The sequence below is a fragment of the Sceloporus occidentalis genome, unplaced genomic scaffold, assembly GCF_023333645.1.
Source record: "Sceloporus occidentalis isolate IW3139 unplaced genomic scaffold, rSceOcc1.0.p SCAF_1, whole genome shotgun sequence".
In the NCBI taxonomy this organism is placed as follows: domain Eukaryota; kingdom Metazoa; phylum Chordata; class Lepidosauria; order Squamata; family Phrynosomatidae; genus Sceloporus; species Sceloporus occidentalis.
This window is the reverse complement of record NW_028316981.1, coordinates 285,192,385-285,208,042: the sequence shown is the minus strand read 5'-3', so window position 1 is coordinate 285,208,042 and position 15,658 is coordinate 285,192,385. Positions and strand designations below refer to the sequence as shown.

The following is a 15,658-nucleotide window of genomic DNA, read 5'->3' as shown; positions in this document are numbered from 1 at the left end:
GCGCCGCCTCTATACGGGGCGGCGTGGACGTGACATCCTCAGCGTGGAGTGCGCTTAGTGCGCCCTTAGCGTGGAGCAGGAAGGAGCTCTGTTTCGGAGCTCCTTCCTGGTTTGGTCCGCTAGGCGCAGCCTTCAGATGGCTGCACCCAGCAGACCAAAGGAGAAAGGGGCCAAGCGGCCCCTTTCTCCTCCTCCCCGCCGCTGCGGGGTGTCCTTGGGGCTTGAAGCCCCAAGGACTCTCCTTTCCAGGCTGCGGGGAAGGGGCCTTTTGCCGCTTCCCCGCAGCCTGGAAAGTGGCGGATCAGGGCCTCAGCGGCTGCCGCTCTGGACACTGAGGCCCCGATACCCCAGGGAAAGGGGCGGGTGCAGCCCGCCCCAAACAGGCGGTCTGTAACCCGCCTCACTCACCCTCTTAAATCTACAAACTTTGGCTGATACGCCAGCTGCGACCCTACCTGGAGCCAGGACACCTAGAAATGGTGGTACATGCTCTGGTAACCGCTTGTCTCAATTTCAGTAATGTATGCTACATGGAGCTACCGTTATGCCAAGTTCGGAAGCTTCAACTAGTCCAAAATATGGCAGCCAGGCTGGTCGCTGGTAAATCTAGGTCGGACCATATAAAATCTCTCCACTGGCTGCCAATTAGCTTCCAGGCACAGTATAAGGCGTTGGTTATTACCTTTAAAGCCCTACATGGCTTGGATCCAGCATACTTGTGGGAACGCCTCTTTCCATACAATCCACTCCGCACTCTCAGGTCCTCTGGGAAGAACTTACTACAGCCAAAGAAGACCAGGTTAACTGTAGTTTCCCAGAGGATGCTTTCATCAGCCACTCCAAAATTGTGGAACGACCTGCCGGAGGAGATCCATCAGATTACCACTCTTGATGCCTTCAAGAAAGCAGGCAAGATGGACCTCTTCCGGCAAGCCTTTCCTGACTGACCTCCAAAAATAAGACCTCCCCGTCTACTAATAGCTTCCCCTATCTTCTGCCACTTTTTAATAATTTTAATTAATTTTAACTGAATTTGTGATTGTACGTTTCTTTATTTGAATTTCTAATTAACTTTTTATTTTCATATTGGTGGGTGGGCTTGGTTTTATAAACTTCATGGTTTATTGTATTTGTACTATGTATTTTTATCATTTTTATGTAACACGCCTCGATCCGCATGGGAGAGGTGGGCTAAAAATAAATTATTATTATTATTATTATTATTATTATTATTATTATTATTATTATCAGCAGCAGCAGCAGCTAAGACTCTTAAACCTCATTCATTAATTCCTAAACCTCACTGATTCTCTTAATCCTAGTTCTCACTCACCACACGCACCACCACACTGTTTTACTGCACCAACTATCATCCTCTCTCTCTCTCTCTCTCTCTCTCTCTCTCTGTGTGTGTGTGTGTGTGTGTGTGTGTGTGTGTGTGTGTGTGTGGGCCTTCGAGTCACCTGTAGACTTATGGTGACTTAAGGTTTTCTTAGGCAAGGAATACTCAGGAGTGGTTTTCCAGTTACCTCCTCTGAACTATAACCAACCTTATTCGAATCCACTCAAACATCACACCAATCACCAAATACTTTCTATATTTTATTCACTGAGCCCCTCCTACCAGCTCCTTATCTGATTACCTGTACTATTAATACATGTTGTTGTTGTGCGTTCCTTCAAGTCATTTCTGACTTACAGCAACACTGAGGCAAACCTATCATAGGGGTTTTTTGGCAAGTCTCTTCAGAGAGGATTTCCCATTGCCGTTCTCTGACCTGAGAGAGTGACCTATCCAAGGTCATCCAGTGGGTTTCCTTGGCCAAGTCAGGATTTGAACCATGGTTTTCTAGTGTCCTAGTCCAATGCCCAAACCATGACACCATGCTGTCTTAATATCTAAAACCACATTTTTACAAGAAATCCATGACACCACAGCATTCAGAAGTATTTCCTGGCACACCCATTGCTACCATTAGATAAAGTGAGGCAACCATCCCAACTTATCAGGATGTAGCAATAGTATCCCCTTCCTCCATGTACCCCTCTTGAGTCCCCTGGCAACTCCTCTCTGCTTGGAGAACAGGGCTGTGTCTGCTGCATACACCAGTAGTTCTCCAAATGTGGGACAGGGCCTCCAGGTGAGAGTGCAAGAGTTGCACAATGGGCCATGAGACTTGGAAGTCCTGATCCCCCTCTCCATCTTTTCCATTTCCCAAACTTTTTTGATCCTAGAGGAGGAGAGAAAGGCAAGGACAGTGATTGGAGCCTCTCCTGAAGGATGAGGAAAAACAAGAAGAGAGTTATTTCTTTATAAAATGTTAAAATATGAATGAAGGTGTGTGTGAAAATACACACACTGAATAAAAACATGTGTTACTCTGAAAAATCAGTATGTAGTTTGGAAAATCAATATGCAAAAGGGTCTTGTAGCACCTTTGAAACTAACTGAAAAATAGAAGTTGGTAGTGTGAGCTTTTGCAGACTTGAGCCTACTTTCTCCCCTGTACTCCTCCTGCATCTGAGGAAGTAGGCTCAAGTCTACGAAAGCTAATGCTACCAACACTGTCTTTCATTAAGTCTCAAAGGTGATGCAAGATCCCTTTGCATACACACTATACAAACAGTTTTATTTAATATACTACACTGAGCATGGAGGTGGTGGGCAATATCCACATGTAAATATAAAGAGGGTCACCAGAGTATGAGAACTTTTGAGAACTACTGGCTTACACTGTCCTCTACCTGTTCTCACCTCCAAACTGGCCCGTTGACCTCAGATGCTATAGTTTAGAGACCCTCTCCCTTTCCCTTTCCTTTTCCTAGTGCTGAAGCTGACTTCTGTGGGTTGACTTCTTTATATAGAATGGAAGAGGCCACCATCTCAAGAGTTTAGTTGTGTGGTGTTTGCTAGAGGTTAAGCCTATGGGGAGAGATTGATTTTTGACAGCCACAGATGTTATGGGCATCCGTTGATAAGCTACAGTTTCTGCAGTCTGGAGTTCAGCAATGACTCTACAAAGAGAAAGGTGAAGAGTCTTTTAAAACTTAAAAGGAAAAGAATGAGAGGAGATAGAAAAAAATTGATGTCATCAGATGTGAGCTGTTGAACTGAAGAATGGCCCAACAAAATGCAAAAATCCAGCAATCTAATCAAGCAAGAGAAACAAAATACTAACTCTAGCAAAGAAAGATGAAACAGAAAGAAGAAAAATTTATATGCAGGTGCTTCATCTTGGATCTCTTCCAACACTTTTTGAAAAATCTCTACACATCTGCTATGATTTAACTGTGAGCATTTCCCCCCATTTTTTGATCAGACTGTTTTGTACTTTGTCATTAATCACTTGGTACCAAAGGTAGGCAAAGTATAGCCCTTCAGATATTGCTGTATTCCCCACTATTTACTATGCTGGCTAGGACTGACAGGGCAACAACATCTGGATGGCTGAATGTTGTCCTTGTTTTATAACTAGGAGTGTGGCAGTGCAAGGGGGGAGGAAGAGGCCAATTCTTCCTCCTGACCCTCTTATAGGCTGCACCCAGACACATACATAGAGAGCAAACCCAAATAAGTCCATTTCCCTATGGAGTCTCTCTCAAAATGGTTGTACGCCACTTTGATCATACTGTTGGAAAAGCGGGTTACAAATGTGTATATATATATATATATATATATATATATATATGAAACCAGAAATGATGCTGTGTCACTTCCTATTGTCATTTGAGAGAGACTCCAGGGAAGAAATTTTAGAGTGAAGGGTGGCTCTACCAAGTCCATTGGGTGAGACAGCATGGTTTTTACATGTTCTCATGTGTGAGAGAATTTTCTGAGCAGTTTTCAAGCAAAAATTGCCTCAATAATATAAACACCAGGCAACCCCCCCCCCCCAGAAAAGGTAGGGGATTGGAGTAATTGGGGGATTACAGGGTCACAAAAGCAGGGGGGCACATGCATGCTGCAGGCACAATTCCCCCTCCAGAATCTCCTATAGGCTATACACACCTACATACAGCAAACCCACATACTGTATATATTCATGTAAAAGTCTAGAAATTTTAGTCAAAAAATTGAGCTCAAAAACCTGAGTCAGTTTATCCCTGGACCAATGTAAGAACTGTACTTTAACTGTTACTTAAAAAGCAACCATCCCCTGGTGAAAGAAGCCATCCCTGGTGAAAGGCAAGAGCATAATCTGTCCTGGAAGCACTGATCTCCCTCTACTCTCTCCTCCATCCAGCCTTTAGTGTGAGCACAGTTTTGCCTGCTGGAATTTTGTAAGTTCTTTGGCATTGTTTTCCTTTGCATCATCCTTTAGGTCAGGGGTAGGCAACCTTTTTGAGCCGGGGGCCGGGTTGCTGTCCCTCAGACAACTGGGGAGCCGAAGCAGTGGGGTGGAGCTTCCACCCTCTGGGGGCGGGGCCACGTGCTGGGGGTGGAGCTTCCACAGTCCAGGGGTGGGGCCGCATGCTGGGGGTGGAGCTTCCACCCTCCAGGGGTGGGGGCCACATGCTCCGCCCCCGAAGTGATACTACTACTACTACTAATAATAATAATAATAATAATAGTTACTAGCATGGAAACTACTAAAATGCAATTCAGAATAGAAGGGAGAAAGCATGCACTGTCTCAACCCAGAAAAGCACAAGGTGCTGAGAGGAGTTTTTGCAAAGAGAACACCAAGGGCAAGTAAATAATAATAATAACAGTTACTAGCATGGAAACTACTAAAATGCAATTCAGAATAGAAGGCTAACCCCCCTCCCCTAATGAAGCAAGCAACCTCTCTCTGGTTTGCTCTTGCTCTTGCTGGCCATCTGGCTCCTCCTTCTTCCTCCTCCTCCTTTCCCTGCTCTTCTATTCATAGGGAGGAGGAGGAGGAGGGCAGAGGTTAAGGTGGAGCCCGCTGCAGGCCCGCTGCAGCCCCTGGAGCCCTGCTGGAGTGCTCCAGGGGCTGCAACGGGCCTCCTAGATGGGTGCCGCCATTTTGTTTTTCAAAATGGCGGCCGAAGTCTCACGTGACCTTTGCCATCCTGAGGTCACGCGAGACTTCGACGCGAAAACGGGGGCAATCGGCGGCAATTGGCGGCAGGACTGCGCAAGGGCCGGCGGGAAGGCCTTGGCGGGCCGGATCCGGCCTGCAGGCCGCAGGTTGCTGAGGCCTGCTTTAGGTCCTTTGTTACATGCCCTTAGGTTTCACCCTTGTCTTATCCATGGGTCAAATCAAAATCCACAGTTTTTGCCCCCAAACCTGCCCTTGACTTATACATGAAATTGACATACACAATGAACTGCTGCTGATTTCAATTTCAATTCTGAATACAGTTGTCCCTCCATATTCGCTAGGATTAGGGGAACAAGACCCCCGTGAATATGGAAAAACTGCAAATAACAAAAACATCATGTTTTCCCTGAGAGGACACCTCTCTAGGAATCTCTAGGTCCTCCAGTGCAATTCTGTGGTCAATGTCCAACATACACTGACCATAGAACAGTGCTGGAGTAGCTACAAATGCCTAGTAGAGTGTTCTCTCGAGGAATCTCTAGGTCTTTCAATGCAACTTTTAGTTAAAGTTGACTACAGAGTTGCACTGGAGGACCTAGATATTCCCAGAGAGAACTTATTAATGAAATCTTTGAATAATCAAATCCGCAAATATCAAAGCCGCAAATATGGAGGGATGACTGTACATTCGGATTTTATCACATGCATTTTGCCGCCAACGCCACCGGCTGGGTGCAGCCTGGGTAACCTCCAGCTAGAATCTGAGCTCAGCCAGCCTCTTTTCAAAACTGGGAAGCTTTTGGCTTTGCAAACTAGCCAGCTGAGCTTAGATTCTAGCTGTAAGTTACCCAGGCTGCACCCGACCAGTGGCAGCAGTGGCAAAATGCATGCAATAAAATCCAGATGTATCCCAAATTTAAATTGAATTCGGCAATGGTAAGTCACATTTTTCAGCTATGCAGTAAACTCCATAGTCAAGTATATACGGTGCCTCCATTTTCCTCTGTCTGTTATTCTGTGCCTTCAAGTTGTTTCCAACTTATGGCAACCCTAAAGCCCTAATTATGTGGCTTTCTTGGCAGGATTTGTTCAGAGCAGGGTTAACTTCATGTTTTTCCAAGGCTGAGAGAGTGTAGAGCTCCAAGATCCATACAGCCTTGCATCCCTCCATAGATCACTAAAATGAGTACCCAGCTTGTTGGGAACAATTAGTTTACAGATTGTAAACTGCCAGTGAGTTTCCATGGCTGAATGAGGATTCAAACTCTGTTCTCCAAAGCTGAGTCCAACGCTCAAACCAACACCACACTAGTTCCTCTGTAATCCCTCCCAAAATGCCAGAATTGATGTTGTGTCAGTTCAGGAGTCATAAATATGGGGTGCTGTGGTCATGTGCAGTCCCACCTCTATTTTAGACCATGATTTTCTCATCCTCACTCCACAGGGGATGATGTCAAGATATAACATAACAGCTGTCATTACAAATGGCAGCTCTGCATTGATGTTATTGCTTTTTATGGTGTACAGCTCTACAATCATATAAGAATCCCATTCATTTCTTACTTCTGATGTTTTCCTTCCAGCAATATGATTTATTTTTTTTGGAGACCCATGAAGCCCTAACCACCTTCAGAAACATTACAACATATTTAAAGCTAAGCTGGCTTTCTTTAACTTTCATGTCTGGGACAGACCACTTTGGCATAATTACAAGCTACATTTAAATCCATTAGAGTTCATATTTGCATATAATCAACCAGTCACAGGATCATAAAATCACAAAGTTGGAAGAGGCCCTATGGGCGATCAGGTCCAATTGTGCTCAGCACACAATCTCCAGCTAGAGCAGTGGTTCCAGATGTTTTGGACTTCAGCTCCCAGAATTTCTGACTGTTGGCCAATCTGGTTGGGCTTCGGGGAGCTGAAGTACAAAATATCTGGAGGTCCAAAGTTTGGAAATCACTCACTTAGAGCATCCCCAGTCACTGCATCCCATTCATTGTATCAGCTCATTTACTACTGAACATAGCTATGGTTGCAGTTGGAGCTGGCTCAAGACATTCTGCTGCAACAAGAAAAGGACAAGATAGTTCCTTCACACCATTCATTATTCTGAAGTATCTTACTTTGATATTAGTAAAGGCATAGGACAGCAGGACAGCTTAGAAGTTGCAGAGCCACCCAGCTGACATATACTGCTCCCCCCACACACACACACACTTTCCTGCTCCACCTTCTACTATGGCAGATGTCGCTGTTTGCTCAGAGTTCACTGTATGAAATGTTTTTAACTGAATATTTAGTTCAAGCCCCTTCTGCAACATAGCTGCCATTGATGCCAACTCCACCACTACCCTTACACACAGCCCTACTTTCTTTGGAAATATGGCAGTAATACATCATATGTTCAAAGACATAGCTATGATAGTCTGGAAAACCAGTATGCAAAGGGATATTACAGTATCTTTGAGACTAACTGAAAGATAGTAGTTGGTAGCATGAGCTTTCATAGACTTGAGCCTACTTCCTCAGATAAATTTGGAGGAAGTAGGCTCAAGTCTACAAGTCTATGAAAGCTCATGCTACCAACTTCCGTTTTTCACTTAGTCTCAAAGGTGCTACAAGATCTCTTTGCATCATATGTTCAGCTACTCTTTTGTTGTGAACATAGGCCCATTCTAGATGGGCCTTTAATACGCCCCTGTCACGTGCTAGGGGTTGGCCGAGGACCTAGCATCCATACCGGCCTCACCCCTAACACGTGATGGGGGCGTAAACCCATTTTGATGTGCCAGACGCTTAGCATCCACACGTGCCCCTGCGCTTACGACATCACAAGTGCGCCATTTGTGCACTCGTGCTTCGCAACCACAACGCAAAAAGAAGCCACTTTTTGCGGCTTCTTTTTGCTGTGCCAGGGAATCATGCGGTTTGTCCGCTGCGGTTTCCTGGCACAGCAAACACGGGCGCTGGCAGAGTGCCCTTTTTGGACGCTCTGTAAAGTGCCATAGTTAACACAAAAGTATAGTAGCCACATTATGCATACAGAAGATCAAGTGTTTGCATGCAGCACCTTGCATGCAGCAGTTCACCTGATCACAGTGCCATTAACCACCCTTGAAAAGCTGGGATTTCAGTCTCTGTCTACCAAGCATAATTTCAAACTCACACTTCAACCAAACACTGTGAAATCATTTTTGCATAAGTCTGCAAGGCAAGAGAACAGACACTAAGCTCTAAAGCAACTTTCATGGTTGCTTCCATGTGAAAGAAGCAAACAATAGAACTGGAATGGCAGAACCAATGGCTTCAACTCAGCTTTGATGTGCACAGCTCTGGGTATTAGAAACAGAACACACACCTGCAGAGACCTTTTCTGTATAAAATAATGTATGGGCAGTGACATTTTGAGGCCCATGAAATCAGGGAAGCACTGCAGATAAAGGTGAAATCCTAGAATTGCAACATCATCCTGCTCTAGTAAAGATCGTGATTATTAAGAATATTTTTTTTAAAAAAAAAAAAAACCTGTGCTCTAGGCAAAGTAATAATCTTCATCTTAACATTAATTAGCACTGAATTTACAGGTCCTGTTCTGACAATAAAATAATTGTTATAATGACATTTGAAATTGGATGGAAACCCTATGCAAACAGATTAAATGGTTAGGATTTTCTGCTATCTGCAGCTATCATTAATCTCTCTGGCAATTCCTAACCAGTGTTCTTTGTCAAATACTAAAATAATGAAATGAGTGTCTTTAGTCAAAGAGAATGTCTCTTTAAAAGTAATCTGAGTTAGACAGGGTATTAATCCTAAAGGCATGATCCACCCAGGATTCCATCAAACCAGATTCAAAGACTATCAAGAAGAGTGTGCAGGAAAAATTAAACAATGTTTGTTAACTGCAGCAGGGATGGGCAGCTGTAGTGAGTATGGGGCTTTATGTGCCAGCCTGTAGGCCCAGTGAGGGCTGGGTCTCCGGATGCTCCAAGCCCTCACCGTGCCACCCGGGAACCATCTGGGCACTTCTTTTTGCTCCCTACAGGGAGCGGATTGGTGCCGCTGTGGTGGCTGCTCCGGCACTGATCTGAGACTAAAAGGGCCGGCGTTCAACAAAATGGCCGGCTCTCTTGAATTGGACTGGTTCTAAGTTGTACGTCTCATCATCCTCTACCTTCAGCTTGGTAGATCATGACTACTGGTTTCTCAAGATTGATTTTTGAAAGGGTGAGGCTTTATGTGTACACCACCCCTCATTGGAGAATTCTACAAGTGTATGACCTAATCTCCTGTGACACTTTCATCCTAAAGGAGTCTGACATTCCTGATTTCTCTGGGCACTTGGCAGAATGGTGGGGTGGGATGGCTTGGCAACCGCTTAAAAGGTCAATTGCTGGGAGTGGTAGCCTGACTTTTTAGGGTCAGAAATTGTGTGGTCCATGTAGTTTGGAGGTGCCACAGAAACAGCGTTGGGGGTGGATTTGAGCCTAGGTCCGCACTTCACACATTCTGGGGATTGCAATGATGGGAAAGGGTTGCAGAATATAAAAAAAAATAGAAAAAGAAAAGTTGTAGATGTTCCCCAAGAGATTTGCGGTTATGACTGAACACCACTCTGGACCATAGGCTCTTGGGCAGATAACATAGTTCATTGTCTCACAAGAGAAAGCTAGAAAAGAATTAGCTTGCCATAGTTTTATCTCCCTAAATTCCAGAAACTGTCAAAAACACAAGCAAAAGGAAAACAATTCCCTTCTACAGGAGGGAGGGAAAGAAGCCCAGTCTTAAGGTAGAGTATGTTTCTCTCTCAGTTGCCTTATTCTTGAGATAAGAGTATAAACACTCTTATCTCATAAATAAAGTAAATGAGGGGAGACATCCACAACAGTTGATACCTGAGGTAAATAGACCTATAGCTAAAGCAGAAATTATCTCTTTGCTAGTCTTTTGGTATTCCGTCCAATACAAGTAGCCTCACCTTAATTCTTTCACAGTGTTGGTGGTATCCATATTTTAATCATCAGCTAGGATAAGTCTGAGAAACTTAAATCTTTAGAAAGTTGTAGGACTGCAAGCCTAAGCAATGCTAGCCAGCATATCAAATGGTGATGATGCTGGAAGTTGCAGTCCTTCAGGTCCTGGAGGGCTGCATGATTCCCACCTGATTATAGAAGTTAGACCATGGATAGTGGCTCTCCAAACACTGCTGGACTGCAACTCCCACTCATTTTAGCCATCAAAGCTAATGGTTGGTGATGGTTGGAGTGGAAGTCCAAAAACACCAGGAGTTTTCCATCCCTTCATTAGACATATGTGTATATTTATAAATGAGAAAGAGATGCTTTTTTCTCTGTAAATGAAACAAAACCCCATCCCTTTTTGAAGATGCAGTCTGATCATTTTCTTCTTCTTAATGAAATGCATAGTACTGTTTCCATATTACTGTTTAAAATTAAATATTACAATTATTGTTGTACCTCAGATAAGGTACAAGCCTGAGGCATACAGGCCCACTTCAGAAATATTTGAAACCCTTCCAAATCCAAAGTTAGTTGAGTCCAAAACAGCCTAGAGTTAGCTGGGCTGTTCAAATGTCTTCAGAAATTAACTGTGTGATCCAGAAGGATGCTTTGATTTTTTTTTTTTTCTGGCTGATCTGATACATTTGAAAATTCTCTCTGAAATTTCCAATAAATGGAAAATACCATACAGAGTGCAAAGATAAGGGATGAATAGTTCTGTGACTGACAGCTCTATTTTTCTACCAGGGATTGACTTTACCAGGGCTCTCATTTTTATTTCTTTTTACCTGTGCTTTGAATTGGGACACATAAAGAGCTTACTAGATGCTACTGGAAAAAGCCTTCACTCCTTTTTTGTGATTCAAATTACACTATACTGTCATAGCACTATTATTCCACTTTTACTGCTGTGGCTGCCTCCTGTGGAATTTGGGAGTTTATAGTTTAGTGAGGCCTAAGAGCTTTCTGGCTGAGATTTCTAAATGCCCCTCCCTATGCCAGCATGATGTAGTGGATGGAGTGATGGACTACCATTCTGAAGACCAGAGGTCAAATTCTGGCTCAGCCATGTAAAACCATTGAGTGACATTGGGAAAGTGATGCTCTCTCAGCTTCAGAAGATGGCAGTGGCAAACCCCCTCTGAAGAAACTGCAAAGAAAACCTCTCTTAGGGTTGTTACAAGCCAGAAACAACTTAAAGGCACACAACAATAATAACAGTAACAATAAGAGTTCTCTGGGTGATAATTCTAAATGCTTTTCCCTAAAATGCAAAGCCCAAGATGCTACAGGGGGCAACCATAGCAGTTAAAATGGAATAATAACATCATAACAGTGTGGTGTGATATTAGGTCTACCTGGCAGCAGTGATAACCATAGATCAGGAAATCCAAAATGTCTTGAGAAGAGCAAGTAACTGGGAGACGGTGTCATATTGATTCCTGTTCGCTGGATAGGTGGCATCATTTCTCCAATTGGGCTATATCAAGTTCTGTTGAAATCCCAGAAACTGAAGGTGTGGGAAAAGTGCAGCTTGTGGGCTGTGCGCAACCCTCAGGACAATTTTTATGCCCCCAGTGAATAGTAAATGCTTCTAAATACCCTCTAGGGAGTGTAGAGGTATTTATACTACATTTTTGTCCCTGCCAGGAAGTGTTGTCCAATTTGAAATTGAAAATCAACCAGCAGTGATGTCCACTCATTTTTTGTTGTTAACAAAGGACTCCTTTAGACCTAGAGTGCCCCACAGAGACTAAAAACATGGCAATATGTCCCCTACAACCCTTAGGGGGTGTGTGTTGTGTGCCTTTAAGTCATTTCCAACTTATGTTAACCCTAATGTGACTCTATCATGGGATTTTCCTGGCAAGGTTTGTTCAGAGGAGGTTTGTCAGTGCCTTCCCCTGAGGCTGAGAGCACATGACTTGCCCAAGGTCACCCAGATCCCCAAACTTGGCCGTCTGGGTGTTATGGACTTGAACTCCCAGAAGATCTAGTCAGCTTGGCTATCAGTCAAGGATTCTAGGACCTGAAGATCAAAACATCTGGAGGACCAAAGTTTGGGAACCGCTGCCCCATACAGTTAGAGGATATTGGGCTGGTGTTTGTTTTTGTTTGTTTGTTTGTTTGTTTTGAGGGGTGCAATGGGGGTGGCCTTCCATAGTCTACCAGGGGGATAATGCAGTCCCTTAGCCTTCCATAGTTGCCACCTCTGTGGTACATAGAATACAGAGCTCAATTTTCCTCCTATAGGTGGTACAGAGCATCTGTGAGAAGAAAAGCTTACAGCAGGAACCCACATAAATTACCTAGCAGAAAGAACTGATTTTGCACTAGAACTGCCATCTGCCTCTGCCCCATCACTTGTCTTAAAGCTACAAGAATTAGCTGGGCGTTTCATCTCTCAAACCATAAATGACCACGCTGGCTATGTGGCAGTGGAAGATGTAGTCTAAAAAATAACTTTTCAAAGGATATTACAAGTCAGCAGGAGGTTTATAACATAAACCAGCAAAGCTGGAACATTTGCATGTATGTGTGAAACCATCTCATAACACACAATGACACAGCTAACTTGCCACACAATTAGGCAGAGCATTCCTTATAAACAGAAAACTTTTCAATTTTTTAAGGCTCTCCTTAAGCAAAACCTTTACACCTATTTTTAATATATCTGGCAAACTTCATCCCCTATGAAAGAACTTTTATGACTACAAATTTCACCTAATTCTTTCAAAATGAAAAAGTTCTAGGCATTTGTTCTTGCTCTGTTTCTAATAAACAGGGATAAAATCTAAAGCTTTGGGAAATGATGCAAGATTCTAGTATGGATACAAAGGAAAGCTCAATAGTGATTCATGGCACTGAGCCAGCATGAACTCCTATCAAAAGGAATAAGTTAGGACCTGCGATGACTATTTTTGGTTTTGCCCAGTCATAAGACCAGTTTTGGATTTTATAATGCACATATCAAATTCAATACAAACTTTTGCTGATATATAATGCACATATCAAATTCAATACAAACTTTTGCTGATATATAATGCACATATCAAATTCAATACAAACTTTTTTACCATACATACATATAAAAGATGTAATATTTTAGAAGAGTAAAGCATCGTACACATGCCAATATACAAATTAACAGAACATGCATAGGAATTACATGGTGCAAGTTTCTAAAAGTAGTTCTTTTGGATAGAGAAAAAAAGAGAGGAGGAAGGGAGACAATGTTTTTAGCTTGTTAACATTCTGTGCACAAATACATTTGAATTTATCAAGATAAATGCTATGTCACTGTAAAACCATAAAACCTGTAATAAAATAGCCCCCAAATACTTTAATTAATTTATGAAGAACAGAACATTAATACAGAACCACGTACTTACACTTTTACTCCTGATATATAAGGTGTTATTGTTGTTCATGATGATGCTGTTATTGATCTGCTCCAGATTTTATATGTAGATATTCCAGCTCTTGCCCATTAAAATGCCAACTGAATGAAAGAAAATATATGGATATTAGATTACAAAATTCACCATCATGCTGTAATAACTATGTTACAATATGACTGTAACATAGTTATTACATAGTGCAAATTTATATAGGTAGACTCAGAAGTAAATTGTTGTTGCTATTTAAAAAAGGCTTATAAAACATGTTCTTCAGCTGTTGTATAGTTATTTGAAATCAGCTCAGTGATGCAATGGAACACAAAAATCAAAGGGTGGAATCCATTGGTGGGCAACTGCTGGAAGAACAGTAGATTCTAGGGAAATAGGGAAGATACATCTCCAAAACCAGTTCTTAAGGGTAGAACACCATTCAGTGATGGTTTTCAGAAGAGGTAGCAGGCTTCAGAGGGGAGGGAAAGAAAGGTCCAAAGGTTCTGCTGATGGATTTAGCCCTAAAACATGATAATATTAAACCAAAAATACAAAAAAATACAAATGCAAATATAAAATAAAACCAACACAGTAAAAATGCAAGGCACTACAATACAATAAGATACTTCTTAAAAAAGAGAGACGCGAAAACCAACCAAAAATAAAATAAGAGTTAAAACTGCCAATGTGAGTTCAATAGGATTTACTCCCAGATAAATGTGTATAGAACCGTGCTCCACACACTGTTAATAAAATTGTTTTGATACACACCTAACTCACCAGCCCTTGGACTTCATTTCCAATTTCAGTCTAGATCCTGTTTTCCAGGTGAAAAGCAAAATGACCATATAAATATTTGTTTAAATCAGGCCTAGCCAGTTATACATGTACAGTGTATGCATTGTAGATGTTTTGCATTGCCCTGACTACACAGCAGAGGGGAACACACAGATTCATAGATTCATAGAGTTGGAAGAGACCACAAGGGCCATCCAGCCCAACCTTCTGCCATGCAGGAACTCACAACCAAAGCACTCCTGACTAATGGCCATTGGCTGAAGAGCGGGGTATAAATAATAATAATTATTATTATTATTACTACTTCTCTATGCATACTGGCAAATCTTGAAACAGTTGCTATTGTTAATTGCCATCAAGTTGATTTCAACTCATGCTGACCCTATCAATGAGACCTAGACACTCTGTCATGAATGAATCTTTATTTGTATACCGCTATTCCCATGATCACAGCAGTTTACAACAGTAATAAAAACATACCGAAACTACAAAATCCAATAGAAAGAAATCCCCCCCACATTAAACAATACAGTACAGCAATAAAAATATCCATCATTCAATCACAGTTAAAAACAGTTAAAAACCAAAGCACCAGTTACAACCAATACAATACAGCAACACAAGGGGAGAAGAATGGAATTAGGGAACATGGGGGAAAGCTTGACGAAAGAGGTCAGTCTTTAGATTTTTCCTGAAAGACTCCAGGGAGGGGGCTGAGTGGAGCTCGTCAGGCAGAGAGTTCCAGGTCTGCAGGGCCGAAGCAGAAAAAGCCCTATGTGCAGACACCACATATCTCGTATCAGGGACTCTCAAAAGTTGTTTCCCGCCCGACCTGAGAGTGCAGGGTGGATTAAATGGAGAGAGGCAGTCCTCCAAGTACCCTGGGTCCAAGCCATTTAGGGCTTTATAGGTAAAAACCAACACCTTGTATTGCGCCCGAAAGCGGATTGGCAGCCAATGAAGATCTTTCAATACCGGTGTTATATGGCTGGCTCTGGAGTTGCCAGTGACCAGCCTAGCTGCCATATTCTGGACCAATTGTAGCTTCCGAGTTTGGTACAAGGGTTGCCCCATGTAGAGTGCATTACAGAAGTCGAGTCGAGAGGTTACCAGTGCATGTACCACTGTTTCAAGGTCCCCCCGGCCCAGGAAGGGTCGCAGCTGGCGTATCAGCTGAAGCTGATAACAGGCACTTCTAACTGTCGCATCCACCTGAGAAGTCAGGTGAAGCGACGAGTCCAGAAGCACACCCAGACTGCGAACTGTGTCCTTCACAGGGAGCATGACCCCATTTAGGACAGGTGGAAAAATTTCCATCCCCGGACCAGGGGAACCTATCACAAGTACTTCCGTTTTCTCTGGATTCAGGCTGAGTCTATTTTTCCTCATCCAGCCCATTACCGACTCCAGACAGGCATCCAGAGAAGAGATGCCA

General features: G+C 42.8%; 1 protein-coding gene across 3 annotated transcripts in view; it reads right to left on the bottom strand.

Moving 5' to 3' along the window:
- The window catches only part of LOC149324011 (3',5'-cyclic-AMP phosphodiesterase 4D-like), a 369,808-nt gene that overhangs the window by 175,618 nt on the left and 178,532 nt on the right, over positions 1 to 15,658 (bottom strand). For all 3 annotated transcript variants that reach the window (XM_089495426.1, XM_089495410.1, XM_089495418.1), the window contains one exon: positions 13,426 to 13,535. In XM_089495426.1, the coding sequence (XP_089351552.1) occupies positions 13,426 to 13,464 (39 nt within the window). In that variant the 5' untranslated portion in view covers positions 13,465 to 13,535. The remainder of the gene's footprint in view (positions 1 to 13,425; positions 13,536 to 15,658) is intronic.